The sequence below is a fragment of the Gorilla gorilla genome, chromosome 5 (assembly GCF_029281585.2).
Source record: "Gorilla gorilla gorilla isolate KB3781 chromosome 5, NHGRI_mGorGor1-v2.1_pri, whole genome shotgun sequence".
Classification (NCBI taxonomy): Eukaryota; Metazoa; Chordata; class Mammalia; order Primates; family Hominidae; genus Gorilla; species Gorilla gorilla.
Window position 1 is genome coordinate 191,618,472 of NC_073229.2, and position 27,438 is coordinate 191,645,909.

The 27,438-nt window shown below is 51.6% G+C and overlaps 1 protein-coding gene across 1 annotated transcript in view; it reads left to right on the forward strand.

Annotated features, from left to right (window-relative positions):
* LOC101140776 (protein unc-93 homolog A) overlaps positions 1 to 26,067 on the forward strand; it is a 46,032-nt gene extending 19,965 nt beyond the window's left edge. The window contains exons 2-9 of the mRNA XM_055390804.2: positions 276 to 413; positions 4,736 to 4,917; positions 6,071 to 6,300; positions 7,985 to 8,110; positions 13,986 to 14,200; positions 16,031 to 16,166; positions 17,842 to 17,973; positions 25,249 to 26,067. Of these exons, the coding sequence (XP_055246779.1) occupies positions 327 to 413; positions 4,736 to 4,917; positions 6,071 to 6,300; positions 7,985 to 8,110; positions 13,986 to 14,200; positions 16,031 to 16,166; positions 17,842 to 17,973; positions 25,249 to 25,514 (1,374 nt within the window). The 5' untranslated portion in view covers positions 276 to 326 and the 3' untranslated portion in view covers positions 25,515 to 26,067. The remainder of the gene's footprint in view (positions 1 to 275; positions 414 to 4,735; positions 4,918 to 6,070; positions 6,301 to 7,984; positions 8,111 to 13,985; positions 14,201 to 16,030; positions 16,167 to 17,841; positions 17,974 to 25,248) is intronic.
* Positions 26,068 to 27,438: the final 1,371 nt, after the last annotated feature.

Genomic DNA, 27,438 nt, shown 5'->3' on the forward strand with positions numbered 1-27,438 from the left:
ATGTCTATTAGAATTCAATAGGAAAAAAGCGCAATTACCTAGAAGCTGGTAAGAGTAATGATCTTTTGCCCCATACAAAGTGGACATTGTGGATCACAGAGAAGGTGAATGAGTAACAGAGCTCCCGTATGCTTCATGGGGACAGTGATAACCAAGTTCATTAACGAGTGACAGGCATAATGACTAACACACCTCTAACTTTCACCTCTAGCTCAGATGAGAGAATGGGACTTGGTACTGACTGTTTTTCCCGTGCCTCAATTGGTTTCTTTCAGGGAGCTACGAATTTACGTGTCCACTGATGATTGATCTTTTCATCCAGCACAATGGACAGAAGTCTAAGGAACGTCCTTGTGGTTTCCTTTGGGTTCCTGCTTCTCTTTACAGCCTATGGAGGTCTGCAGAGCCTGCAGGTATGTGTGTCCGGTCATCAAATTACCTGAACTTCTTGGCCTCCAAGAATCCCTGTGGTCACAGACAATAATGAATTGGAAATTTGAAAAATCTAATTCACCTGGTGTTTCTTTTTCACTCTGCACCAAATCCTCTAAAACAAACAGTGGTTCTCAGATGCAGTCCTACAGTGAGCAGTTCCCACTCATGTCTCAATAGGATTGCACAACAGCGAGGTGTGCGTTGCTCTTGGACAAGGACAGCAGGGGTCTTGGGACTGTGATTTGTTGGGACATTCTTTGCCTTTGGGCGGTTAAAAGGAGACACAGGAAAAGTCATTGTGAATTCTATGATTGATTGGATGCCCTTGGCTTTGTGGTTAGGGGCAGCCATGTGAATTTATCAAATGTCACTAGACCTTATAGATTCCAAGCCTACTCTAAGCTAAACTGTGAACTTTGACAACATGATCTCTCTATACTTTGAACTCCTTATGGCACGCTCTCCTCCATAGTTCCGTGAGCCCATGAAAAAGCCAAACGGCATTCTCTGAAAGGCTGCAGCATTCATCATGTGCACCTAGACGTAGACCTGACACATTTTCCCAAGCTGGTTACATTTCAAGTCTGATCTTTACCTGGATTCCAGTCTGAATTCCAGGGAATTCCAAGGGCTGGTCAGGAAGCAGGGCTATTGTTACTCCCCCGGCTTATTCATTGCCACAGTGTTGTACCCTGTGGCCTGGTGTGGTCACATAAAACATTTCAGAGCTTCTGATGACAAATTAGTGTGGTCTTACATGGTTCGTCAATGAAGAATAAGAATTGGGCACCTACTGTGTGCATAGTATGGAACCAGAAAAACACACCTGGGAACTCAGAATCCGAGGTTTCTCCTCTCACTGTTGTTGTGCAAACACTTGGGACGCCTGGGTTGCCAAGGAAGCTGGAATTCAGTCCTGAATTCTCAAGTAATGTTTCCTTTTGCTGAACTCCTATCTGGTTCTATTTCTGATCAGGCTTACAGAGGATAAAATGGCAGCCAACAGTGACTCTCAAAGTCAAGTGGAAGGGAACAGTCTCTTTTCTTTCTTTTTTTTTTTTTTTAGGCTTTCTGATTTATTGTGGAACATGTATTGGTCTATGAAATCTAAGTTTGGGAACCACTGGTTTGGTAATCTACTATCTTTTTTTTTTTAATTTATTTTTTTTTATTGATCATTCTTGGGTGTTTCTCGCAGAGGGGGATTTGGCAGGGTCATAGGACAATAGTGGAGGGAAGGTCAGCAGATAAACAAGTGAACAAAGGTCTCTGGTTTTCCTAGGCAGAGGACCCTGGGGCCTTCCGCAGTGTTTGTGTCCCTGGGTACTTGAGATTAGGGAGTGGTGATGACTCTTAACGAGCATGCTGCCTTCAAGCATCTGTTTAACAAAGCACATCTTGCACTGCCCTTAATCCATTTAACCCTGAGTGGACACAGCACATGTTTCACAGAGCACCGGGTTGGGGGCAAGGTCATAGATCAACAGCATCCCAAGGCGGAATAATTCTTCTTAGTACAGAACAAAATGGAGTCTCCTATGTCTACTTCTTTCTACACAGACACAGCAACAATCTGACTTCTCTATCTTTTCCCCACATTTACCCCCTTTGTATTCGACACAACCGCCATCGTCATCATGGCCCGTTCTCAATGAGCTGTTGGGTACACCTCCCAGACAGGGTGGCGGCCGGGCAGAGGGGCTCCTCACTTCCCAGAAGGGGCGGCCGGGCAGAGGCGCCCCCCACCTCCCGGACGGGGCGGCTGCCGGGTGGAGGGGCTCCTCACTTCCCAGACAGGGTGGCTGCCGGGCAGAGGGGCTCCTCACTTCTCAGATGGGGCGGCTGATGGGCAGAGACGCTCCTCACCTCCCAGACGGGGTTGCGGCCGGGCAGAGGCGCTCCTCACTTTCCAGACTGGGCAGCCGGGCAGAGGGGCTCCTCACATCCCAGACGATGGGCAGCCAGGCAGAGGGGCTCCTCACATCCCAGACGGGGTGGCGGCTGGGCAGAGGCTGCAATCTCGGCACTTTGGGAGGCCAAGGCAGGCGGCTGGGAGGTGGAGGTTGTAGCGAGCCGCGATCACACCACTGCACTCCAGCCTGGGCAACATTGAGCACTGAGTGAATGAGACTCCGTCTGCAATCCCGGCACCTTGGGAGGCCGAGGCTGGCAGATCACTCACAGTTAGGATCTGGAGACCAGCCCGGCCAACAAAGCGAAACCCCGTCTCCACCAAAAAAACACGAAAACCAGTCAGGCGTGGCGGCGCGCGCCTGCAATCGCAGGCACTCGGCAGGCTGAGGCAGGAGAATCAGGCAGGGAGGTTGCAGTGAGCAGAGATGGTGGCAGTACAGTCCAGCTTCGGCTCGGCATCAGAGGGAGACCGTAGGGAGAGGGGGAGGGGGAGGGGGAGGGAGAGCCACAGTCTCTTTTCTTGCCGCAATGGTTCATTACTTTTGGAATCCCTGCTTTGCCCAGAACTTTGTGTTGTTGTCACAGAATGCTGGTGTGAGTGAAATGCCTGTTGGGTTGAGGTGAGTGCATGTTGAATGCGGTTGGTGTGCACTTTCTGGAAGGAGGGAGTCTGAAGGATGTGGACTGGTCAGTAGCCCTTTCTCTTTAGAAAGCTCACCTGCCTGCAGAAGGAGACCCTGCTGTCCTCCTGGCACAGCAGCTCCCCTGGGGTCAGCATTCCTAGGAACCGACAGCTCCCCTGGGGTCAGCATTCCTAGGAACCAGTTCTGGTGGATCTGCTGTGGCTCAGCCACTGTCTGAAAATTGGCCTCTGGACTTGGAAGCCAGAGGAAGGGGGCTGGAGGGGGCTGGGAGCTGCCAGGGGTCCCTCCTCTCAGGCTGTGACGGCAGGACCCAAAGCTGTGGGCAAATGCGGGCAGACAACCCTTTGCCTCTTCAGCCCCACTTTGGGGTTGCCTCGTTGGGGAATCACTCATGGTGGCATCTGGATGAGCTCCGCAGCTGTGAGCAGCTGCCTGGGGAGTAGATTGTCCCACGCCCCGCCAGCACTTCCCACTCCTCCTGGGCTGGTGGAAGTGGGAGCTGCTGTCTCATGATGTCAGCGCTTCCTTCTCAAAAGACTGGAGATGCAGGGGAGCCATACCTCCCTCTCTGCAGGGTCCCAGGTCTGTGGAAGGGTCCCCTCCACTCTAGCTCCACCCTGGTTCCCGGCCCCACCCGGGCCTATTGTCGGCAGCTGACCTCAAGCATGCGGACGTGCTTTAACCCTCTAACCGGGACAGCTGTCTCTGCTAGTCAGGACTGGCGTGAGCAACACAGAGTGTTCAGATAGAAGTGACTCAGGATTGGCTTTGCCCCAGCATGCCGAGGAGCCGAGCCCACCTCTCTCCAAGAACCCCAAGGCTTCTATGGGGTTGGCTTCGCTCTCAGGCCCCAGTAAGGCACATGCATCCCCAGGCTCCCTCCTCAGAGCTCAGCAGCCCCAGTGAGAAGACAGGGCCTCATTCCAGAGAGTTCTCCTGAGTCCTCACCCTGGTCTGGACTAGGTCCCCTCGTCCAAGGACAAAGGACGCTTTTTTGTGGCACCTCCCCTGTAGCCACCTCCTTTCACTCTTTCTGGCTGCAGGCCTCCAAGTTCTCATTCAGCCCTCAACTTGGAGGTCACCTCCTTCTCCCCACCCTGCCCTGGAGCTGAGGTCTGGATGGGACACCCAGCACCCTCGTGGCGGCGTGTGCCTGCCCGGGTCGTCTCCACCAGTGGTGGCGGCCTGCAGTTTCCAGGATACGAGGGCCACGTCCCTGGTCCATTCTTGAACCTTAGACAGTGACGGGCACTCAGAGGCGGGCGATGGATATTTGGTGAAGGAAGAAATCATTCATGTGCACTCAGCTGCTTCATATCCTTGGGGCCTCCCCATGGGCTGAAGGACCCCTTACATTCCCTGGGAGCATGCAGGCCCCTCACAGATAAGTTCTGGCAGAGTCTCCAGCCCCATCCTGTCACACTGTCCCGTTCTCAGCTGAGATTCAGGCAGGCGTCCACAGAGGTGTGAGCGGCTCTCACAGCCACCCAGCCCCGGCGCAAGCACTCACAGGGGTGCCGGGCCTTCACTCCCTGATGTTTAGACACACTAACTGCTTTATTCCGAATTCACCTGCACTTTCCTCCCACCAGCTTCAGAGGAGGCTCCCAGGGCAGCAAGCCTGTGGCTGGCGGTTCCTGGGAGCTGTGGCGGCCTCCAGCCTGGGGGACACTGAGGACCTGCTGGTGCCTTATCCCACTGTGTCCATCTGTGCTCTGACAGGGCTGACTTTGTTCCCACAGAGCAGCCTGTACAGCGAGGAGGGCCTGGGTGTGACAGCGCTCAGCACCCTCTATGGAGGCATGCTCCTGTCCTCCATGTTCCTCCCACCACTCCTCATCGAGAGGCTGGGCTGCAAGGGGACCATCATCCTCTCCATGTGTGGCTATGTGGCCTTCTCCGTGGGCAACTTCTTCGCCAGCTGGTACGCAGCCCCCACCCCCTGCCCACCCCACCCCGGCCGTTCCCCATGCTAGGGACATTCACTCTGCACATGAGTTGCATTTGCACCTGATTACTGTTCACTGCAGGCATTTTAAAATGAGCTCTGCTGCCCCTGCACCCCCGCCTCACTTTGGTGACAGACGGTGCTGGGCTTCCTTCCTCTTTTCCCACCAAGGCTCCTCTGTGCCCCCCATTGCTTCTGTCTCCTCCTCCCAATCCCCGATGCTGGCCTCTCCCTGGGATCCGTCCTGGTCCTCAGCTCCCCTGGCTGGGCGAGGGTTCCAGTAACACAGGGGACTCTAACTGCAATGCAGAGGGTGAGTCTCGTGGGCACCTAGGCAGATGTCACCAATGGACCGGAAGCTGCACCTCACCCACCATTAGGAGGTGGGTATGGCCAGGGCAGGTCACAGGGATGGGAGGCCACCCTGCTCCCTGGTGAGATGGACCACAGAGACCGAGCTCTGAGGGCTCTGGCCTGCACCCCAGGCCCCGGGAACACAGCCAGGGAGCATCTCTTCCAGGGACTCTGGTTGTGCCAGGACACGCTGCTGCTGATGGCTGCACGTCCTTCTTCCCGGTAGCTGCAGAGTCTTACATGGCATGCCGCCGCCGAGGCCCGAGCTGGTCACTAGGTCTTTTTAACCGGGGCTGTCCCTCGGCCTTCCTCATGATCCTCGCCTTGCTCGTGATCCTCGCCTCCCTCGTGATCCTCGCCTCCCTCGTGATCCTCGCCTCCCTCGTGATCCTCGCCTCCCTCGTGATCCTCGGCCTTCCTCGTGCTCCTTGCCTCCCTCCTGCTCCTCGCCTCCCTCGTGCTCCTCGCCTCCCTCCTGCTCCTCGCCTCCCTCGTGCTCCTCACCTTGTTGTTTGCGATCGCATCCGATACAAGGAGCCTCACTGGCTTCAATTTCACTTTTGCAAATCAGTCCAAGCTGGGAAATGCACTGATTTTGCTCATTTTTCTGAGTGTAATGGTGAATCCATCCATCCAACCAGCAACACTCATCACCATGCTTGCAATGGGCCAGGCGGTGTTTCCTTCTCCCAGATTGACTAAAGAACTGCAGGGACATGGGTGCGATGGGCTTGCGTCTCCTGTTACAGGCTATGGGTCTGCCTTTTACCCACAGGTACACTTTGATCCCCACCTCCATACTGCTGGGACTCGGGGCTGCCCCGCTGTGGTCTGCACAGTGCACATACCTCACAATCACGGGAAACACACACGCAGAGAAGGCGGGAAAGCGTGGCAAAGACATGGTGAACCAGTATTTCGGCATCTTCTTCCTCATATTCCAGTCATCTGGTGTGTGGGGCAACTTGATCTCATCGCTGGTATTTGGCCAGACTCCCAGGCAAGGTAAAAGGAAAAGGGGCAAGCAATTGTCTCCAAGTGGAGCAGGGGTTTCAGTGATGGGGGAGAGGGTTCCTGATTTCAGTTGCACACCTGCCTTGATTCTGTAACTTGAGCAGGTGAGTCAGGCCCCACAGGTGAGATTCTCAACCTGCCTGTGCTTCAGAGTTGCCTGTTACCTGCTGTCTTCTGGACAGTCGGGTGGGACTGAAGAAGATCTGTGTCTTCCACAGGTGCCTCCGCAGGGACAGGGGAGCCCTTGGGAGAGGGCGCCATGGGAAACTGAGGGCCACGCCAGTAGAATTTGGGTTCATGGAGTCTCAACTGCACAACTGTCCTTTTTAGACTAAGGATGGGGTTGCCTGATTTCTTTTCCCTGTGACTTGATACAATGACCAGAGTTTCAAATGTTTTATGACAGGCCCCTCATCCCATGATGGACGTGGGACATTGGATGGGCTGATGCCCTGGCTCCTCTGTCTCTACCCGACCTTGCCCTGGTATAAATATAAAGTGCATATCTCATTTGTGCCCATGACCTTAGTGCCCACGTTGAGGCTTTAAGCACAGGGCAGAGGACACACATCTCTTTCATGCTTACAGGAAACCTTTCCCAACGGGGTAAAAACCAATCCAGCCCTCCTGACTAGTATCACAACTATTTCTATCACTTCATCAAGGTTCTCCATCTTGCTATCCCATAAAAGTCCCACCCTTGGTAAACTCTGTAGCCAAAACCCCTCTCCCTTTTTCTCATGCGATGTCATGCCTGCTAAGTGCATTTGAAGAAGGGAAGCCGTGAAGTTGATGCATAGCAATTTTTACTCATTATTGCTGTTGGTGTCAGCAACAATGAAACAGAAACCGGGGTTACAGCTCAGTCTGCATATCACGGCCAGTGAAATGGAGGAACAGGCATTTCTTTCGAAGACCTTTCTGCAGGTGAGTTAGTTCTCCAAGTCAGCACAGGACACAGAATCTGGGGCTGGAGGGATTTGGAGGGCGTCGTGTGCTTCTCCACCTTCTTGTACCTTCTCTTATCAGCTGCACATCTCACCGGCCTAGAAGATTTTGTGAAGCTGTCTGTTATATAATTTGTGTTATTAAAATAATAAAAACACTGAATATTCTTTCTCCCACCACATCTTTCTCCTTTCCCCAGAGATTCTGACAGGACTTCTGGCTGAGAGTCATTGCTAATTCAAATTGTATTTTTCTAAGAGATCACAGAACTAACGTTAGTTTTCAAAAACAGAAAAGTTATGAGATCACCTGCCCGACGTCATGGAGTTGGTAACAGATGAATCTGAAAGAGAATCCAGCATTCCTGGCACCCAATCTCATGCACTTTTTTCTTTTTGACTAATTTTGAAAAGTTGAAAAATTTTAATTATGTCAGAAAAGCAGTATAACAAGTAACCAGCACTTTTCCAAGTTCATTCTTCCCTGAATCTTTGCAGAACACGAATAGGATTTTCCACCTCCCAAAGTGTCTTAAATCGAGTCGAGGGACATGTGCCTAGACTCGATCTAAATCTATTTTGAGACACTGGGTCTTTCCACGTGACCTGTAGTGATGCCTCCCCCCAGGTGTCCAATGTCCTTTCCACTGTCACTTTGATTTCTCAAGAACCTACATCTTGTCACATTTGCCGTCATCTCATGTCTCCTGTCCGCTCTGACTTCATAGAGACCCTCCCAGAAGAGCAGCTCACGTCTTGTGGGGCCAGTGACTGCCTGATGGCCACCACAACCACCAACAGCACCCAGAGGCCCTCCCAGCAGCTGGTCTACACCCTCCTGGGCATCTACACTGGTACGAGCTCCATCGGCCCAGGGCAGGGTCCCTAGCAAAGCAGAGCCAAGCCTCCTTCCTGGGCTGACAAAGACTGTCTCTCCCAATGTAAAAGTAATCTCTCTTCTTCTGAAATATCCTTGCAAAATGTATTGGTCTGGATTATATGCAGGCGGTGTTCTTATGAATCAAATGCAGTATACCCATGCTGTCTAACAGAGGATCCTGGGGTGATGAGATTGTTATACATCTCCAGAGCCCAACACAGCAGCCATTAAGCACTGTGGTTGTTTACATCTTAACTGATTAAAGTTTCAGTTCCTAAGTCTCCCAGCCACACTGCAAGTGCTCAGCAGTACAGGGGGCTGGCGGCTACCATTACAGACAGCTTGGTGGCCGGCTAGGGCACTGGGATTGACTGTTTGTGTTTCAGCTGTGGCCAAGGGGCCCTGAACATCCATAATTGCTATAAGGCACTTTTTTTTTTTTTTCTGAGAAATGTGCTGAGTACCTTCTGTGGAAAGGCTAGAGGGGCGAGTGCTCCCAAGTGCTTGTTGCACCTTAGCTGGAGACGTTGCAAGCTCATGGTGAAACGGCTGCCCAAAGGAAGTTAATTGTCGTGATGAGGCTCATTCTTAGAAGTTCATTTTAATAGAGAATGTTATGTAATAGTTTCATATGTGACTTTAGTGTTATAGTCAAAGGTTTATTACAACTTTGAAGGGGATACATTTAGAGAGTTTTAAAAACCATTTTGTAAAGAATTTAAATATATTCTTTTTTGGCTGGGCATGGTGGCTCACACCTGTAATCTCAGCACTTTGGGAGGCTGAGGCGGGCAGATCACTTGAGGTCAGGAGTTCGAGACCAGCCTGGCCAACATGGTGAAACCCCATTTGCACTAAAAATACAAAAATTAGTTGAGCAAGCGTGGTGGCATATGCCTGTTATCCCAGCTACTCAGGGGGCTGAGGCAGGAGAATCACTTGAACCCGGGAGGTGGAGGTTGCAGTGAGCCGAGATCGCGCTGCTGCACTCCAGCCTGGACAACAGAGCGAGACTCCATCTCAAAAAAAAAAAAAAAAATATATATATATATATACACACACACACACACACACACACACACACACATATTTATATATGCATGTACGTATACATATACACGTATATATTTCTATATGTATATATATATTCTTTGTCATTCTTGGATTTGGGGATTCATAAAGGCCTTGGAATGGGCCCTTCTTAAAGATCAAAGGCCTGGCACCTGTGAGCTCTGGGGGTACCAAGTCCCACACTCTGCCGGGGTCAGAGGTGAGGAGGGTTCGTGGGCACTGCAGAGCTTTTCCTCATGCTGAGATGATGTGCGGCACCAACCTCAGGTCCCCTCAGGCCACTTCCACATCAGAGGCTCTGAGTGAGCACTTGTAAAGCTATCGCTGGAAGTCGACAAAGCGTACTGGGCACGTGCTAGGCCATGCTAGGCTTCTTGGTCCAGACATTCAGATGACTAGAAGCTCACCTTTAGTAAGCTGAGAGCCTAGTGAAGGAGGCAGACACACACCCAACTAACCGAGACCAGTCCGACAGTGTTCTGAGCACAGTTCCCAGCTGACTTGCAGCTGCATCTCCCTGGAGCACGGAGTTTCAGGAAAGCCTCCAAGGGCGGGTGGTCCCTAAGCCGAGTCTGGACAATGAGCAAGATTTGGCCAGGCAGGGAAGTGATGCTGAGGTCCCTGGAGGCGAGATGTCCAGGAAGAGCCCGCAGGGCTGGGGGCAAGGTGGAGGGGCAGAAATGGGGCACAAGACTAGCTGTGGCCCTTGATGTTGTGCCAAAGGGTCTGGATGAGTGCAGACTTGCCTCCTTGACAGACCCCATGCCAGAGTGACTTAGAGGTGCAGAGGGACAGCGGGCAGAGACCCACTGAGGACGGAGTGCTGAGTCCAGAGGAGGGAGCAGGGAGGGGGAGGCAGAGGTGGAGGGGCTGAGAGAGAGGCCAGCAGGGTCCATGTGGGTTGGACATGGTGTGGGGAAGAGAAGACAGCCCTGGGGTTGACAGGAAGATGAGCTCAGGCCGGGAACACCTGGCTTGAGGACGCAGTGGGACTCTTGCGTAGTGTCCAGTGAGCAGTCTGATGCTGTGCAGGGCTCAGGCCAGAGGCCAATGCAAATGTGGACGTGGAGGCATCTTCCGACGTGGTGACTGGAATCATGTCAGGGATGAGGCTCTTAGGGAGAAGAAGCAGAGGGAATTGTTACAGAGAAGGGAGTACAGCCAGACCCCTGGTTCAGCAACACTGAGGGCCAGGCAGACAACTGGAGCCTTGGAAGGAGACAGAAAACCAAACCAGGGTCTTGGAGGACACCAGGGTTGTAGAATCAGCTGGGGAGGGGGTTTGAGAGTGTTGAGTGTGGCAGGGCCCCTAGGAGGCTCAGGGGGGAGGCTGGACGAGGCTCTTAGCCAGTGAGAGGCTGTTGATGCCCATCAGGAGAGCAACCTGGGGAGGGTGCTCATGTGCAAGGCCCAGACTGAGGGTTTCAGAAGTGAGTGGAAGGTGTGGACAGGGAGTCAGGAGGAGCCACGGTTTGCTCTGGTCTGCAAGTCTCTGCTGACTTGGAATTGTGGTCATGTTTTCCCAGCAGTCCCCAAGGTTCCCATCAACATGGTCCCTGGGACCAGCCAGGCCTGTGCTTCCCCAACACTTCCCCTCACCACCTTCTCTACATACCTAGGAGGCTGGGGGACTTGGGGACATTGAGCTGAGTCAAGACCCTCAGGTCTCCTTCCAGCTCCACCAATTCCAGTCAGGCAGCCACCAACAAAGACTTCTCCTATCTATAAAAGAACAGAATTTTGGAGTGGGGGCTGCAGCCTTCTTCTGTGAAGGGCTGACAGCAAATATTCCTACATGTAAGTATCTTTCTGAGGATCATATGGTCCTTGTTGCAATTGTTCAACATTGTCTTTGTAATGGGAAAAAGCCATAGACAACATGTAAGCAAATGAGCATGCCTGCATGCCAATAAAACTTTATTTTCAAAAGCAGGCAGTGGGCAGGCTTTGGCCCGCAGGCCATAGTTTGCTGGCCCCTGCTCTAGAGGAACAGCACAGGCTTCTCTGTGGCTTCCAGGCCCTTCATTGCCAGCTGTCCTCCGCAGGTGGCTGTTGTCTGTGGAACCTCCCCTGCAGGGTTACCCCCAGTGTGCTCTCTGGCCACAGCCCCGTCTCGGTTCACGGAATCCCGCAGCCTGAGGGAGTCCAAGTCTAGAAGTTATGTAGAGCAGAGATCACACACGTGTAAATGAAGAAGTGCTCTTACTATTGTGACTGTAACAGTCCTGCAGGATCCTGTGTGTCCTTTTCTATAAAGCAAGACCATGTCTCCATAAAGAAAAACATAGGAAGAGAGAAAAATGGACCTAAAAGAACAGGAACACCCTCTCCCTGGGTAACTTTCCTGGGGTTCTGAGCATTGCATTCACAGTCGAGTTTCTTGCAAAGAGCCATTCTCTTTAGAATTTAGGACACAGCTGTGCAGCATCCCCCAATTCATGCCCCACAGAAGGCTCTGAGTCACATGACACCCGGACACACATAATTCTGAACAAAGGGGTGTGGCTTCTGTGTTCATAACCTGCCTTTCCCCTTCCCACAAGGCTTTCGGGGAGATTGTAGGTTGTGTCCTATTGGGCTGCTTGACACTGAAGTCCTGGCCCACAAGACGAGATTGTGAAGAAGGCGCTGCCTTCAGTGAGTGGAGGAAAAATGTGTCTTTTCCACATGGTCTACACACAGTCAGCTCGGGGGTCGGCTTGGAAGGGGGCCCTGATCATTGTAAATACCCTGTGGCCTCCTGTGCAGGCGTGACAACCTGCCAGACCGCATGGTGGCCAGGACAACGCAGAGGAAAATCAAGGGTGACCAAGAAACACCTGTGGCAGCAGGAGTCCTGCTTTCATACGAAATTTCACAAACTTCATGAGAATCTTGAGTTATGAAATAGGAAGGGGAATATGTTTAGCCAAGATGGAAAGTAGCCAGATAACGGAAAGTAAAGCCTAGAAATAAATCTGCATTTCTAGGTGGAACCACATTAACAACGGTGCTTTCTGAGACAGGTGCTAGGATTCTGCTGTTTCTGCACACAGCTTGGAAGAGAGCTGGCTTTGCAAACCTCCCAGTTTCAGGAACGCTCAGCTGCCGGGGCACAGTGCTGCAGCAAGCCCACTGCATGGGTCACATGAGGACCCTGACGCTGAGAGAGACAGAGAAAGCACTAGATAAGGTTGGTCAGGCACAGTAAGATAGGATAATTCCCATTGTCTTTAGATGAGCAGGGGTCTAAGTTCTCGGAGGTAGAAATGAACCGTTCTGAAAGATTCTGGCCCAGAGAGAAGGGAAGGATCGCCACCACTCTTGAGTCATCTGTGGTGCCCCAAACACTGTGTGTCATTTCCACTGCCAGGTGGGAGGGAAACAGTGGAGATGCAACAGTATCACAGAAGGCACTTACAATCATTAGGGGACGAAAGGGCTTCTAGTAAAGTGAGAAACGCCTAAATAAACATCAGTTCTCCATCGACAGAAATTAAGGTGGATCAAATAATAAAGTGGTGGGCAGATGGAGATTTAGTCATATTTTGGAATTATGAGAAAGTACAGGATGCTTCCTCATGGATGAAATGAATAGTTAAAATATTTTTTGTATAGATAACCCATTTATATAGTTCAAAATGGAAATCCAGGAGTCCCCCTTGTCCCCATTTCATTTTGTGTGGCTTCAGTGACCTGAGGCCAGCTGCGGTCTGAGAACCTTAAGTGGAAAATTCCAGAAATAATTCATAAGGTTTAAGTTGCGGTTGTTCTGAGTAGTGTGATGGAATCTCTTGCCGTCCTGTCCACCCCGCCCAGGCTGTGACCCTTCCCTCTGTCCAGCGTGTCCGCACCCCCGACGCTCCCCGGGCCATAGTCTCTCAGTAGCCACCTCTGTTGTCAGAGTGAAAATCCATGGTACATGTAGAGTCTGACACCACCCATGGTTTCAGGCATCCGCTGGGGCCTTGGAATGAACCCCTTTGGGTGGGCAACCACTGCACTGTAAAAGGGCATGCGGTGGGGAGTCTCCCTCTCACCGCCGTCCTCATACCCAGTTCTGCACCCATAGAAAGTCCATGCCTGCTTTATTTCCTAGACATATTTAATGCACATATAAACAAACACATCTCTATGTCCTTTCTTATTAAATTCAATTGGTAGCGCACTCTACGCAGAGTTCTGCATGTTGCTTGTTTTTTCTCTTTTTACCATTTATGGTGGGGGATTTTCCCATCCGTGTATAAAGAGCTTCTTTTTTATTTTCTTCAAATGCACAACATTCTGTTGTAGTTCAGATACCCCTTAATATCTTTAACCAGTTCTTATTGGAGGTTAACTTTTACACAAAATTGTTTATTTGAAATAAACAAAAGTGTAGCAAATGGTACCTTGTGGGAATCATTATCCTAAAAAAAAAAAATCAGTAAAAAGCTGTCTCCTGTTAGAAATTGCTTTGGGGATTAGAATGAGAAGCAGAGTCCAATGGTTAAGGACACTCAGAACTTCTGGGGTCGCTCCGGAATTTTTTGTATTTTATGCCGGTGAGGACAATACTGACCTATTGTGGCAGGTTTCTTGTGAAAGCCGGTAAGTCTTGAGGTAATCAGAGAATCAGCACAATCAGGTGCAACTAGACACCTGAGATCCTTAAGCATGCCGTGTCTAATGTCGCCTGAAATCTGGATCTGAAGTAGCCCTCCCTCTCGAGAGGAGGATGAGTGACTGAAACAAATCCTTGCCAGGCACCCTGCCTCTGGGTCCCCATGAAAGCTGAAGCCTTTGCTATGTCCTTTCAGGGAGTGGTGTCCTGGCTGTCCTGATGATAGCTGCGTTCCTCCAACCCATACAGGATGTTCAGCGGGAAAGTGAAGGAGAGAAGAAATCACTACCTTTCTGGTCCACTTTACTGTCGACTTTCAAGCTATATAGAGATAAACGTCTGTGCCTCTTAATTCTGCTGCCGCTGTACAGTGGATTGCAGCAAGGATTCCTCTCCAGCGAATACACGAGGGTATGAACGAAAGTGAGGGCCGGTGGCTCAGGCCATGCGTGGCATCACTGCCTTGCCTGTGTCTGTACCTGCAGGACCGCAGAGTGTCTCAGGCCACCTGCCCAGGGCTGGGGCTGGAGGGCGCGGGGTCCTATGCTCCCAGTGCTACCATAGCTGAGTTTATGACTCAAGGTCTCGACCTCCAAGTAACTTCCAACTCACAGGAGCTTCCACTTCTTGTCTCAAGGGAGAACGTCTTGCTTGATCCGTGTCTTCCTGGGGAAGGAGCCGGAACAAGTGGATGGGCAGCTACCGCTGACTCACCCCGCAGACACTCATTGGTGTTATCCCTGCCTGGACCTCACCCTGCACTCTTACTTTAGAGTTTACATATAGGAAAAGCATTAAGTCCATGAATACCACCAAAATTTCTTATCCCTCTAGTTTTTTTTTCTTTCTTTCTTTTTTTCTTTTTTTGAGATGGAGTAACACTCTTGTTGCCCAGGCTGGAGTGCATTGGCGCCATCTCAGCTCACCGCAACCTCTGCCTCCCAGGTACAAGCGATTCTACTGCCTCAGCCTCCCAAGTAGCTGGGATTACAGGCGAGTGCCACCACGCCCGGGTAATTTTGTATTTTTAGTAGAGACAGGGTTTCTCCATGTTGCTCAGGCTGGTCTCAAACTCCCAACCTCAGGTGATCTGCCTGCCTCGGCCTCCCAAAGTGCTGGGATTACAGGCGTGAGCCACTGTGCCTGGCACCTCTAGTTTTCAAATCATGCTTCACAATCTAAAAATCGATGTGGCTCTCGAAGCTTCTGCTCCATCCACTCCTGCCACCTTCTCCCCTCAAGGTGAGAGAGGCGGTGCCCCACCTCAGGGTGCATAAAGAAAGAAGCCACTCCTGGAGGCTGTTGAGAGCTGGGGGCCAGAGCTGGACCAGCAAGGGCCTGTGTCTGGCAGAGGCTCTCCTTCCGGAGGAACCTTCCCTGCTCCGTCCCCACCCCAGATCCCTCCCAGGCAAGGCTGCCAACTTAGCAAGATAAAAAGCACCTCCGCAGGTAGAATTTGAATTTCAGATAAACCACAAATGTCTCTCCAGGAGTATGCCCAGGCCATAGTGGGTGTCCTCAACTTTATCTGGCAGTGCTACTTTTAGGACAGCCTTGATGGAGAATCTCAGGGGCTTAAAAGAGTAGAAACAGGATAACAGAAAGGTCTACTTGGCGTTTTGGGGACAGCCCCTCCTGCTCCTCCACTGGACTTGTCCTTGTCCCCCCTGATGTGGGTGTGGCTGGTCTTCTTGTCTCAGTCCCTGTTCTGCGTGTCCGCCCTTGAGGTCACCCGTGATGGGAGTGTGGTGCGGTGGGCATGAGACACATGTGCAGCCGGCTGCTGGGCTGCTCTGAGGCCCCGGAAGAGGTGTCAGGGCAACCTTTTCATTTTCTCTTTCTCTCTTTTTTTTTTTTTAACTCTCTTTAGACCTAACAGGCAATGATTGGCCCCAGCAAGTGCAGGGTGTATTGGCTTCCATATAAAATAGTGCCCATTTCACAGCAATTGGCTTCCATATAAAATAGTGCCCATTTCACAGCAAACAGCAAGAAATATATGAGAAAGAATTTTGTCCAGAGTTGTCCAAACTGCCTCCTTTTAGTTCTCCCCAAAGAGGATTTTCTTACAAACACCAGCTTTTCTCCTGCATGGGAGCCACAGAGCCTAGAGGAAGGTGTAGGCAACACTGGCCTGCCGGCCATCTCAGAGCAGATGTTCTAAGCACCCGACTGCAGCTTCAGCTTGAGCGCGGGAGGCCTGGGAGCGTCCGTGACGTGGCTCTGCACCCCTCTCCCCAGTCCTATGTCACCTGCGCCCTGGGCATCCAGTTTGTCGGCTACGTGATGATCTGCTTCTCGGCCACCGACGCGCTGTGCTCCGTGTTGTATGGAAAGGTCTCGCAGTACGCCGGCAGGGCTGTGCTGTACGTGCTGGGTAGGTATCAGCGTGGGTCCCGTCCCAGCTGTCGTAACGATTTGCAGCAGCGAAAGCGCGCAGCTCACAGGCTGGAAACGTGTCCCGGAAACTGCTTTGAAATCAGTAATGCCCTGTAAGATGCATTCATTCTTTCAGTCCTTTCTTCACCCCCTCAACAAGCAGGAATCAGATCTCTCCCCAAGCTGGCTCTGGGCAGGCACTGTGCTCGGCATGAGGCCACATAGCAAGTGCCTGCTCCGAGTGGGCGCTCGGTGTGGTGACCAGGCCGGGGTGGGGCAGGGCAGGGTCTCTGCAGGTGCAAATGAGGGACACGAAGCCAGTGGTGAGGCCATGGGGGTCACGGAAAGCCACGCTGGGGTTGGGGCAGCTCTGTTCCACATCTATTCACACAGTGGATAAGGACAAGACTTCTAAGGCCACAGACTCCTCCCTAAACACATAGCACCTTCCATTTTTCTTGGGAAGGGAAGGGAAGGGAAGAGATGAGTCAGAGATCACGTGAACAATGAGGAATGCGGGCACTACGAAAAACAGCACCTGGCATGTCAATGCCCCAGGCAGGGCTGGGTGTGGGGACACAGCCAGAGGAAGGGCACATGGTGAGCATCCGCCAGGGCCATGGAGCCTGGAGGCTCTGCCTGGGGTTTCCTATCCATCTTCACAGCTCCCTGTGAAGCAGACAGTGTCCCCTTACAAATAGGAGATCATGGAGTGCAGAAATGGAGGGACTTGCCCAAGGTGGCACAGCCCTGGGGCATGCGGTGTGGACCTGCCTTTCCGCTGCCAGAGACCCTGCTCTTCCTCTGTGGCGTCTTGAGCGTCAATGGGCAGCCTCATTACTGCATCCTAGAGATGCCACAGCCTGTGGAAATTGGGGTCCCAAATCTGTGACCTGCTGGGACGAGTCACAAGGTGGGGCCCACAGATGCTACCTGCCTGGGGGGTCTGTGGCCTCCTCCCTTTTGTCCCCATGCCCCTACTTGGAAGGCTCAGATGAAACCATGGGCATACTTTGTCCTATCCCCCGGCTACTCAGAAGGGTGCTGGGATGCTTCAACTTATACCTAATGAGGAGGCCCTTCTCTTTCTGACTTTAAACCCTCTTAGCTTAGGGGCAACCTCAGGCCCAGACAGGGTGACCTTCCTTCCCAACATGATGCCAGACCACACCCAAGGCCCTCCAGGCTGAGGCTGTGGGTCACGCAGCAGGTGTGTGGTGCAGGGCATTGATTCAGAGCTGGCAGCACGCATACACATCAGCTCACAAATTAAATGTCAAGATTCCAACTAAAAAGATGACTTCCAGAGCATTAAGGGAACATTGAGCATGAAGCAAACATTGAGACAGTTCCAGAGGATGGTTGAGACGGTTGAGATGGTTGAGACAGTTCCAGAGGACAGTTCCAGAGGATGGTTGAGATGGTTCCAGAGGACGGTTGAGATGGTTCCAGAGGACGGTTGAGATGGTCGAGATGGTTGAGACGGTTCCAGAGGACAATTCCAGAGGATGGTTGAGATGGTTCCAGAGGATGGTTGAGATGGTTGAGACGGTTCCAGAGGACAGTTCCAGAGGACGGTTGAGATGGTTGCTCCAGCACTGACCCACCTCCAGGCCCCTCCAGGCCATGATGATGGCCCTCATTGCCTGGCGGTTTCCCCTCTGCACCTCCAGGCGCGGTGACCCACGTGTCCTGCATGATCGCCCTACTGCTGTGGAGACCTCGTGCTGACCAGCTGGCAGTGTTCTTCGTATTCTCTGGCCTGTGGGGCGTGGCAGATGCCGTCTGGCAGACACAAAACAATGGTGAGTCCCCAGCCCAGGCCCCTTCCTCTGTGGCAGCAGGGGGTGGTCCCTGGCCAAGGCAACTGTGGGGCTCATTAGATGCCAATGGGCCAGAGCCAAGAGAGATGAGTTGGGAGAGACGGGAGGGCCAAGAGGGCTTTGATGTCACCTCTGAGTCTGACGTATTTTCTCTGAGCATTTATTCAGATTCATGATGCAAAACTGGAAAACCACCCAAGGTTCCTTCTGGGCACCATTCCCTCAGGATGATGTGGTTTTGCTTAAGTCAAGTCGCCCATTCAAGCTGGGGTGCAAGACTCTCTACCCCTAGGACAGCAGTCTCTTCATGACTGAAAACCTTTATTCAGACGTGCTTGTGAGCAGAGGCACACTCCCATGTACCTGGGCCTGGGGTGTAAACATGCAGGGCCTTCCAAGGAGCCCACAGGACGATGGGAGGTGGCAGTGTGAGCCACAAGCCACACACGTCACAGGTCACTAGGGTCAGTGTCTGTGGACGGGGCTCTGGGGCTTCCTGGGCAGTGGTGGGTTTTCTGGGAGCAGCAGGTGGGGGCCCTGTGGATGTCGGGGAGCAGGGGAGGCCAGGGTGGGCTTCCTCCTAGAGGCCACATCTGCATCACATCTGGGCTGACCACTGTCCAGGTGGGGTGGGGTGCAGGAGGAACCAGGGCAGGAGGCGGCAGGGGTGCTCCAAGGCTTTGCTGGGGCTGGGGTCCCCGAGAAGGCGGCCAGGGGGGAGTGCAGAGGGGTGGGGTGGAGTGGCAAGTCGGGTCCCCACGTGTGGGGCCGGCATGTGGGGGAGGGTCAGATGCAGCTAGGGTCACTGGAAGCAGCAGAAAGCGCTGACACCCAGGAGTGACTGGGAACTATGTGGAGTCGGCCCCGTGTCACAACAATCAATTCCAAAAGGCAGGTGACAAGGTCCAAGGTGCGGCCCTGTGGGGAGCCGGGAGGGCTGGTTGTCGGATGGAAGGTGACATCCTGTGATGATGGCAGGAGCCAAATGCCAAAGTCCTCACAGAATAGGGTGGCCTGGCCAGCAGGTCAGGCAAGGCAGTGAGGACATGGATGGGAGATGAGCAGGAGCCAAGGAGCCAAGCAGAAGCCAGGGAGGAAGGGGCCCCAGGCTCAGGCAGCTGCACCAGAGAGGCCTGAGGGCAGGAGAGCTGGAAGGGGACATGGCCGTTGCACCTGTAATCCCAGCTACTCGGGAGGCTGAGGCAGGAGAATCACTTGAACTCCAGAGATAGAGGTCATAGTTAGCCGAGATCACACCACTGCACTCATGCCAGGCTCTGCTGGGCTCTGAGGTGCTTTGTGCTGGCCGGCTGTGTTTTCCACAAGGAGATGCGTGAGAGCGTTTTGGAGGAAGGTCACTAGGAAGAGAAGGAAGCTGGGACAGTGTGTGTGGCCGCTTGCCGGAGGGTGTGCGTACTGGGTCGTGTTGAAAATGACACAGATGAGGACTTAGGGTAGGAACCCTGAATTTCCCAAAAAACCCCATCTAAGGCCCCAAGGGGTGTCAGAGGCCCAAAGAGGCAAGACTGCGTGTCTAAGAGATGCTGATGACGTGAGATGAAGGGTCAGCTCGGAGGTGAGCATGGCTCACATGAGACCCTCTTCCCTTCAGGAGAGACTTCACCATTCTGCCTTTATCTGGCAAACACTCGGGGCTTAGAAAATGGAAAAAGCAAACCCACAAACGAACTACAGGCCAATGTTTCTGAGATGACAGACCTGGCTGCTGTCCCTGCACTGAGGATAAAGAGCACATGTGACCTCAGATCGCGGACAGAACACTCCAGCCACTTCCTTTCTTGTCTTCCTGGTGGGTTGCTTATCCACAGGACAGCTGAAAATCACCTTGGAACAAACCCACACTGTTGGATTTAAGGAGCCGTGTTTCACAGTCCTTTCTGCTGCCCCAGTAATGCAGGTGGACCTAGTGAAGCTCTTCACCAAAATGCGTGTGTACTTGGCCCAGCTCCACACTCTGGCTCGTTGGGATCAAGGCCTGGAGGCTGGAAGGGGTAGACTGGACCCGAGGCCAGGCCGGGGCATTGCTTAACAGAACAAATACTGATTTAATGGAGGCGAGACAAACAGCAACTCACTTTGGTGTTTTTGGCAGTGCAGAATTATAAGCTAGTGGCATGTCACGTCGCTGCAGGACTCTTAGCTACGTTACCAATAAGCATCAAACAGCATTTGTTTAAACTGTCCCCTGGATGTGTGGCAGAGCCGGTGTTTCACTGAGCTCCCCAAATGCACATCCCATTACCAGAAATGCACAGTGACTTATCTGAACTTACATGAATTTTAAAATGTATTTACACATTAAATGAAAAGGAGAACACTGGGACGAATATCCCCACAATATTCCATACGATAACTCTCTAAATGCTCCCAATGAATGTGATCATTCATATTTGGTTTTTGTTCTTCCTGAGCTATGTGAATAGTGGACTTAACTCTCCTTTTCCTTATATGGACACATGATACCCTCAGGGAAAGCCTTGTTGAATTGTGCAAACAAAGTTACCTAAGGTCAAAGAAAGAGTATGAACGTCCAAGTCCGGTGAATGACTGGAATAAAGACTCCCTTTAATAAGGGATGCTAATTTAAATTGAAACTCTTTCTTTCTGTACAGGAAAAAGTAATTTTTTTCAAAAATAAACCAAACTGGCCGGGTGCGGTGGCTCACCCCTGTAATCCCACCACTTTGGGAGGATGAACCAGGCAGATCACTTAAGCTCAGGAGTTCAAGACCAGCCTGGCCAACACGGTAAAACCTCATCTCTACTAAAAATACAAAAATTAGCCAGGCGTGATGGCACATGCCTGCAGTCTCAGCTACGAGGGAGGCTGAAGCTGGAGGATCACATGAACCTGGGAGGCAGAGGTTGCAGTGAGCTGAGATCACGTCATTGCACTGCAGCCTGGGTGACAGAGCAAGACTCTGTCTCACAAAAAAAATGTTGGGGAAAATATTTTCACATACTTGAGAAGCTCCTGTGGACTTTATACTCGCAATCGTCATGCGTGAGTGGCATTTTAGTACCGTGTTCCTGCACTCCTGGCGGGCTGGCTCTCCATGCAGCACAGCACACACACAAGGTCTCTGTTCTCTATTTTTTGAAAAAACTGGAAATTTTATGTAGCTTTGGCTACATCTCAAGAACAGCTCTCTCTCATTTTTGTTTTTCTAAGTAGCAAGTTAGATTTCTAATCCTATTCTCCCCAAATGTGTGCTTTCCTTTAAGAACATATGTGGACCACGTATGTTCTTAATTAACGACACTGAATAAAACCCAATGCACTTTGTCCTCACCTTTCAGTCATCACTGCTCAATTTAAAGACTGGTCCTTACAGTCTCCCACTTAGAAGCAGGTCAGAGGACTTCACCATTTGAACCCCTCCTTCCTGGGCCAGAATTGAGGATCCCTGGCTCACTGTCCCACTGGGCTCCAGCCATCCCCCGGCCTCTGCAAGGGCACATCTGTGCCAGGCACTCCTCTCTTCTTATTCCCTCGGACAGCCAATGAAAGATGGGTGCAGTTGCCATGGCAACCCTTCCCCGCCAATGCGCTGCCGTGAAGATACAGAATGTCTAGTCTAAAAATACTCTTTTGCTCTGTTGGCTGTTTTCAGGGTGATAAACTCAGAAAATCTCACTTCTTCAGTGCCCTATTCACTTAACCTGTCTTCTCTGACTAAACAAGATTACTGGACTTCTCATCCACATCCTGGTCTCTTTAACCCTGGGCCACCTGGGAAGAGGAGGCAGACAGGCCAGGCTGAGAGCAATGCTTTGTCTTTTTAAATACAGCTTTTATTTTGAAATAGTTTTAGATTTACAGAAAAGTTGCAAATGTAGTACAGAGAGTCCCCTTGAAAGGTACCAACCTATAGATCCAACGCATTTACCCCGTAGGCCCTGTGCCAGCTTCCCCAAATGCTGAGCATCTCACAGAGCCACGGCACATTCGTACAGCTAGGAAGTAACGCTGCCATGTGACAGTTAGTGGGGGGACAGCCTTTATTTGGGTTCCTCCAGGCTTCCCACGAGGGTTCTTTTTTCTGTGCCAGGATCCTGTCCTGGATTCCCTGTTGGACTCAGTCATCGTATCTTCTGGCTGCTCTGTGACAGCTTTTCATTTTCCTTGTTTTTCATGACCTGGACCCTTTTGAAGAGCACCGTAGTTTGTAGGCTGTTCCTTAATTTTGGTTTGTTTGCTGTTTTCTCATGATTAGGCTGGGGCTGTGGGTTTGCAGAGGACAGCTCCCTGGTGAGGCGCTTTCTTGTCCCATCATATGGGGGATACAGGAGAGGGACAGGCCTCCTCACCAGCGATGTTAACCTTGATCCCGTGGGCTCCGTGGTGCTGGCCACATCTCTCCACTGCAAACCCACTGCCTTCCCTTTCCACACGCGGTTCTGTGGGAGCGAGTGCCCAGGGAGCCAGCAGTCAAGAAGAGAGCAGCTAATCTCCACCCTGAGGAATGTCTATGTGTACTCTGTAATTCTTCCATAAAAAACGCCTGTCCCTTCTCCCCGATGTATTTATTACTCAATCATTGATCTGCATCAGCATGGGCTCATATATTTACTCTACACTTTGGGTCACCATCCAACACCATATTATTTCTTTATTAAGGTGGTAAGACACGGGGCTTATTCTAGCCCCCACTGCGTAGCTGTCACTCCATTCTCTGGCAGCCAGAAGCCTGGTTCCCACTAGGTATGACTGCTTCCTTATGTGTTCAATCTTTTACATGTGTACAGTCATTTCAGAATTGTTGAAATACCATTTTCAGTCTACTTTCCTTTTTAAAAAATGTCTTTCCCCAGTATGTCCTTAGCTGTGGGTAGTTCCCTGCAATTCAAAATAATAAATGCATTGCTTTCTTTATGTTTGGATTAAAATAGGAACCAAATCTTGAGTAATTCCCTGAAAAGCCTGAGTTTAATTATCACTGGCATTGGCCTCTCCTCCCCTAGACTGGGCTGATGTCATTCACACATGTGGCTTCCCCTTTCCCGAGTGGGACAAACGGTTTCCCCTGATTCTTCCTCCGTGTTTCTTAAAGGCAGTTCCAGTGGCTTCGTCTGGGTCCTAGGCGTCTCCCTCTGTGGGTGTGGACCCTGCTTGTGTGGGTAGAGCTGGGTTAGCAGACAGGCAGGAGTGAGGGTGTCACCTCTGTCTGGGGCCACACATGTCTTCTTTGGCCTCCTCCATTCTGTTTTGTGGCCAGGGGACAGCCCACTTTCCAGCCACCTTCTGGGTCCCCTAGTCCTCCATGCTGGGGACCCTACTGTCTCCCAAACACATCTAGGTGATTTTGAACACAAGTATGTGAGCTAGAAGACAGTCTAGCTCTTTCTGTCTTTGTTGTAGATCTCCTCACTAGGTCCAGATTTTGGAACCAGAGTCAGAGAATGTCAAGTTCTTCGTGTGACATGTGAGGCATTGAGGGCCCGGAAAGTTTATGTTTATGGAAAAACTCAGAGGGCCGAGGAGAACATGGCTACTTATGAAGAAGCTGAACTGGCCTTGGACCAACCAGAACTTGATGAAGGGAGATGGTGGGGGGGCTGGGGGAGTGGAGTGAGTCCCTTTCTTGGAGGACAATGATTTCTAATCACGGCAGCACAATATAAATTTCATCTTGAAATTCTTGAATGACAACAACTCATATTCCGAAAAAGTTAGCTTAAAATTAGAGTTGCCTGTATTACTAGACTATTTATAATCTGGGTCCATTGGCTCTGGTTTTCCGACCTGCCCAGGGTGTAGCCGGGAGCTTTTAGCCACAGAACATGGCATGATCTACCACTTATAGCCATGGTGTCTCAACTTGGATTTTCTTCCCTAGAACCTTGGTTTTGGATCCCATACTAACAGTCACCCTCAAAAAACAGACATGAGGTGTTTAGAATAGTCTCAGAAGCCAACTAAATCAAAATTTATTCAGTTCTCTTTGGTTATTACTTTTATTAAGGTGGACAATGTGCAGACTGTGGGACAAGAAGGGTGCCTTGTCCTGAGGGTTCCAAAGAGCTTCTTGTTTCCCAAACATCCATGAGCTGTTGACAGTGTGAATCTTAGGGCTCTAGCAGGGCACTCCCCTGCTGTAAGCGCATCTGCGTTGGTCTTCAGCAGTAGAGGGAACATTCATGATGTGAGTTGTTTTGTATAAAACTGATTAACACATTTAGTGCTGGGCCTCCCCGCACACGGCATTGTCTCCAGCACTAAGGGAGGGGTGGGCAGAGCGAATCTTCGGGAAGACGGTTCTTTCCACACTCATGTGTGTCTCGCGCTGAACCAGGTGCCATGGAGTTTACAAAATTAAACGCCATCCTCCCTGCCTCAAGGACCCCATGGCTGGCAGTCTGGAATCCTCCTGGGGAACCACATGCTTCTGCCCCTGGTTTCAGGCCCTGCTGCCTGCAGTTAAGGTCGCCGCACACCCTGCCTCACCGGGGCTCAGGCTGCCTCTGTCCCTGCTCCTGTCCCTGCCCCCCCACCGCCTGCCTACTTCGCCTCAGGCTGTGGAGGGTTTTCCTGGGTCTCTGTGGCCAGCAGCCTGGGTGGAGCCCCAAAAGCGGCCCTGTGTTTAAATCACAAGCAGGAAAATCCTGGGGCTCCAAAATCCCTAAGCTAAAGGGAAAAGTCTAGCTGGGATCTGCTTAGCACCAACCTGCCTCCCGTTCTATTCAAAGTCACCCCGCTGCTCACTGAGAGAAATGCAGATCTGATTGTTTCCTTTGAAGAGGCTAATCAGAAACTCAAAAGAATGCCACCATTTGTCTCTTATCTATCCGTGACCCGGAAGCCCCCTCCCTGCTTCCAGTCTTCCTACCTTTGCTTGGAGTTGTCTTGCCTTTCTGGACAAAACCAATGCTCATCTTAACCAAAACCAATGTTCATCTTACGTATGTTGATTGATGTCTGATGTCTCCCTAGAGTGTATAAATCTACAGTGTGTTCTGACCACCTTGGGCACATCTCGTCAGGACCTCCTGAGGCTGTGTCACGGGCACCGGTCCTCAACCTGGGCAAAATAAACATTCAAAATTAACTGAGACCTGCCTCAGGTTTTCGGGGTTCATGCTATCATCTGGCATGTAAAATCATTCTGTTGTGAAAAAAGAAAAATGTCTTGATTTAGTTGAGAAAATGGGGCAGTGGGAAAGCTGTGCTCTTTTCATGAACAGGGTCACTGTGGGGCCCGTGGCAGAGCTCTCACGCCGCTCTCTCCTCTGCAGCTCTCTACGGCATTCTGTTTGAGAAGAGCAAGGAAGCTGCCTTCGCCAATTACCGCCTGTGGGAGGCCCTGGGCTTCGTCATTGCCTTCGGGTACAGCACATTTTTGTGCGTGCGCATCAAGCTCTACATTCTGCTGGGGGTCCTGAGCCTGACCATGGTGGCGTATGGGCTTGTGGAGTGCGTGGAGTCCAAGAACCCGATCAGACCCCACGCTCCAGGACAGGCGAACCAGGCAGAGGATGAAGAAATACAAACAAAAATGTGAGAGCAGTGAGGTCCGAGGAGGATAAACTCAGAAAGCACCAGCCAGAGAGTTTTCTTAGAAGATGCCTCAGGACATAGAGCGGCTCCTCATCACCACCTCAGCACAATTTGGCCATTCTGAAGAGATCATATTATTTCACTCTTTATGTATTTTTTTCTATTCTAACAAATTTTTAGTCCACCATCTTATTAACAGAGATCAAGTGTATACATGAAGGTATCTGTTAATTTTAGATACAAAAGAAAAAAGTACAATCAGCCAATTAGAATTTGCCTGAAATCATAGACTCACCCTAGTTTTATTGCTGTAGTTGTTTTTAAGAATTGGAAGCCTGCTTAAAACAATGTAGTCTAACCCCATAATTTTACAAATGGGCGAACTTTTAAACTTCTAACTCTACTTGGATTAAAACCTCATACATTTTACAAAGGGGTCCTGACAAGTCAGCTGACTCAACCTCACAGAGTCAGGGGGTGACAAAGCCAGACTGGGGCTCAGGATTCCTGAAACGTGTGGGGTCTGCGTTTCTAAATAAAGACGGTTATTTAACGGACTCACCTCCTGCCCAAGTACTGTTGTGCTAAGTACTCACATGGACACACACACACGCTTCATCACATCAGTGCTTTAGTGTGCTGTGGCCTTCGCAGACCTTCGAGAGCATTTCAGATGAAGATGCTACACATGTCTGTTAACATGGAAAATGGTGCCGGGCACGGGTTTGGTGATATTTGCGGGTCTCAGTCACCGTCTGGTCCCTTGGCACCTGGTCTCCTCTCTCCCTTGTTCTTCCTAGCAGCGCTGCTGGCCACTGATCTCCAAGGCGTCTTCCTTGTCCACTGCACTCAGGTCCCCAGGCCCTCCCCAGCCCTCCCCCATTACTAGCACCCACCTTGCCCAGCCCCTTCCCGCCTCCCGCTCATCGTCTCCCACAACCCACCCTCCCAGGCCCTACCCCTGCCCCCCCCACCCCTCCCCAGACCCCTTCCTGGCCCCTTTCCTACCCTCCTTGGCACCCCCCCGCCCTCCCCCTACTCCCATGCCCTCCCCACCCCCGCCAACCGCCTTCCCTGCTTGTCCCCCCGCCCTCGCTCCCTGGACCTGCCCCGCCCACCCTGGACACCCCCCTACCCCCTCACTCCTGGGACCTCCCTGGCCTGTGTGCCTGGAGCTTGGGGATCTCTTTTGTCCTTTAACCCTAAGCTGCTTCCTTCCCCTTCCCTTCCTCTTCCTTCCCCTCCCCTTCCCCTTCCTTCCCCTCCCCTTCCCCTTCCCTTCCTCTTCCTTCCCCTCCCCTTCCCCTTTGGTTCACACTGAGGCTTCTTCTAGACCTTCTGTGTCCTGTCTGTGGCTCTCCCACCTGCATGTTGTTCGTTTATTGTTTCTACGAGCATCTCCTCCTCCTGGAAATTCAGCTTTCCAGTGTCTAGTACACAGCACTAGCAGGTGCTTCATATGTGTAGAAGGAAGTGGGCCTCTCTGTGAAATTCCAAATGCTTCCTTCACTCACCCTCATTCATTAGGATGCTGGCTGCCTCTGGCCATGGGAGGGGGAGCAAATGCCTCCTGGCCCTGGCCCTTTCTCCTTCCAGTGTCAGCCAGGTGCCCAGACGGGCGATGATCAAAGGCAGAGAAAAGTGCAGCTGCCACGAGCTAATGCTTCCTGGCCTCTCAAATGTTACCTCTCAAGCTGCCCCACGATGAGCTGGGCATTTTCTCCCATCTGTTAGAATTCCCCTGATAGCCCAGTGTCTCTGACCACCAGCAGCCTTCTTCTCGTCACCCAGGCTCATGTGCCCTTCATGTGCCACTCTGTCCCTGGCCTGGCTGATCAGGGAGGAGGCCCTGCCATTCCTCCCCCAGGCTGCCGATCCTCCGCCTCCGTTCCATTCCCTGTCGGCTGCTTCCTGGTTGACTGTCCTCC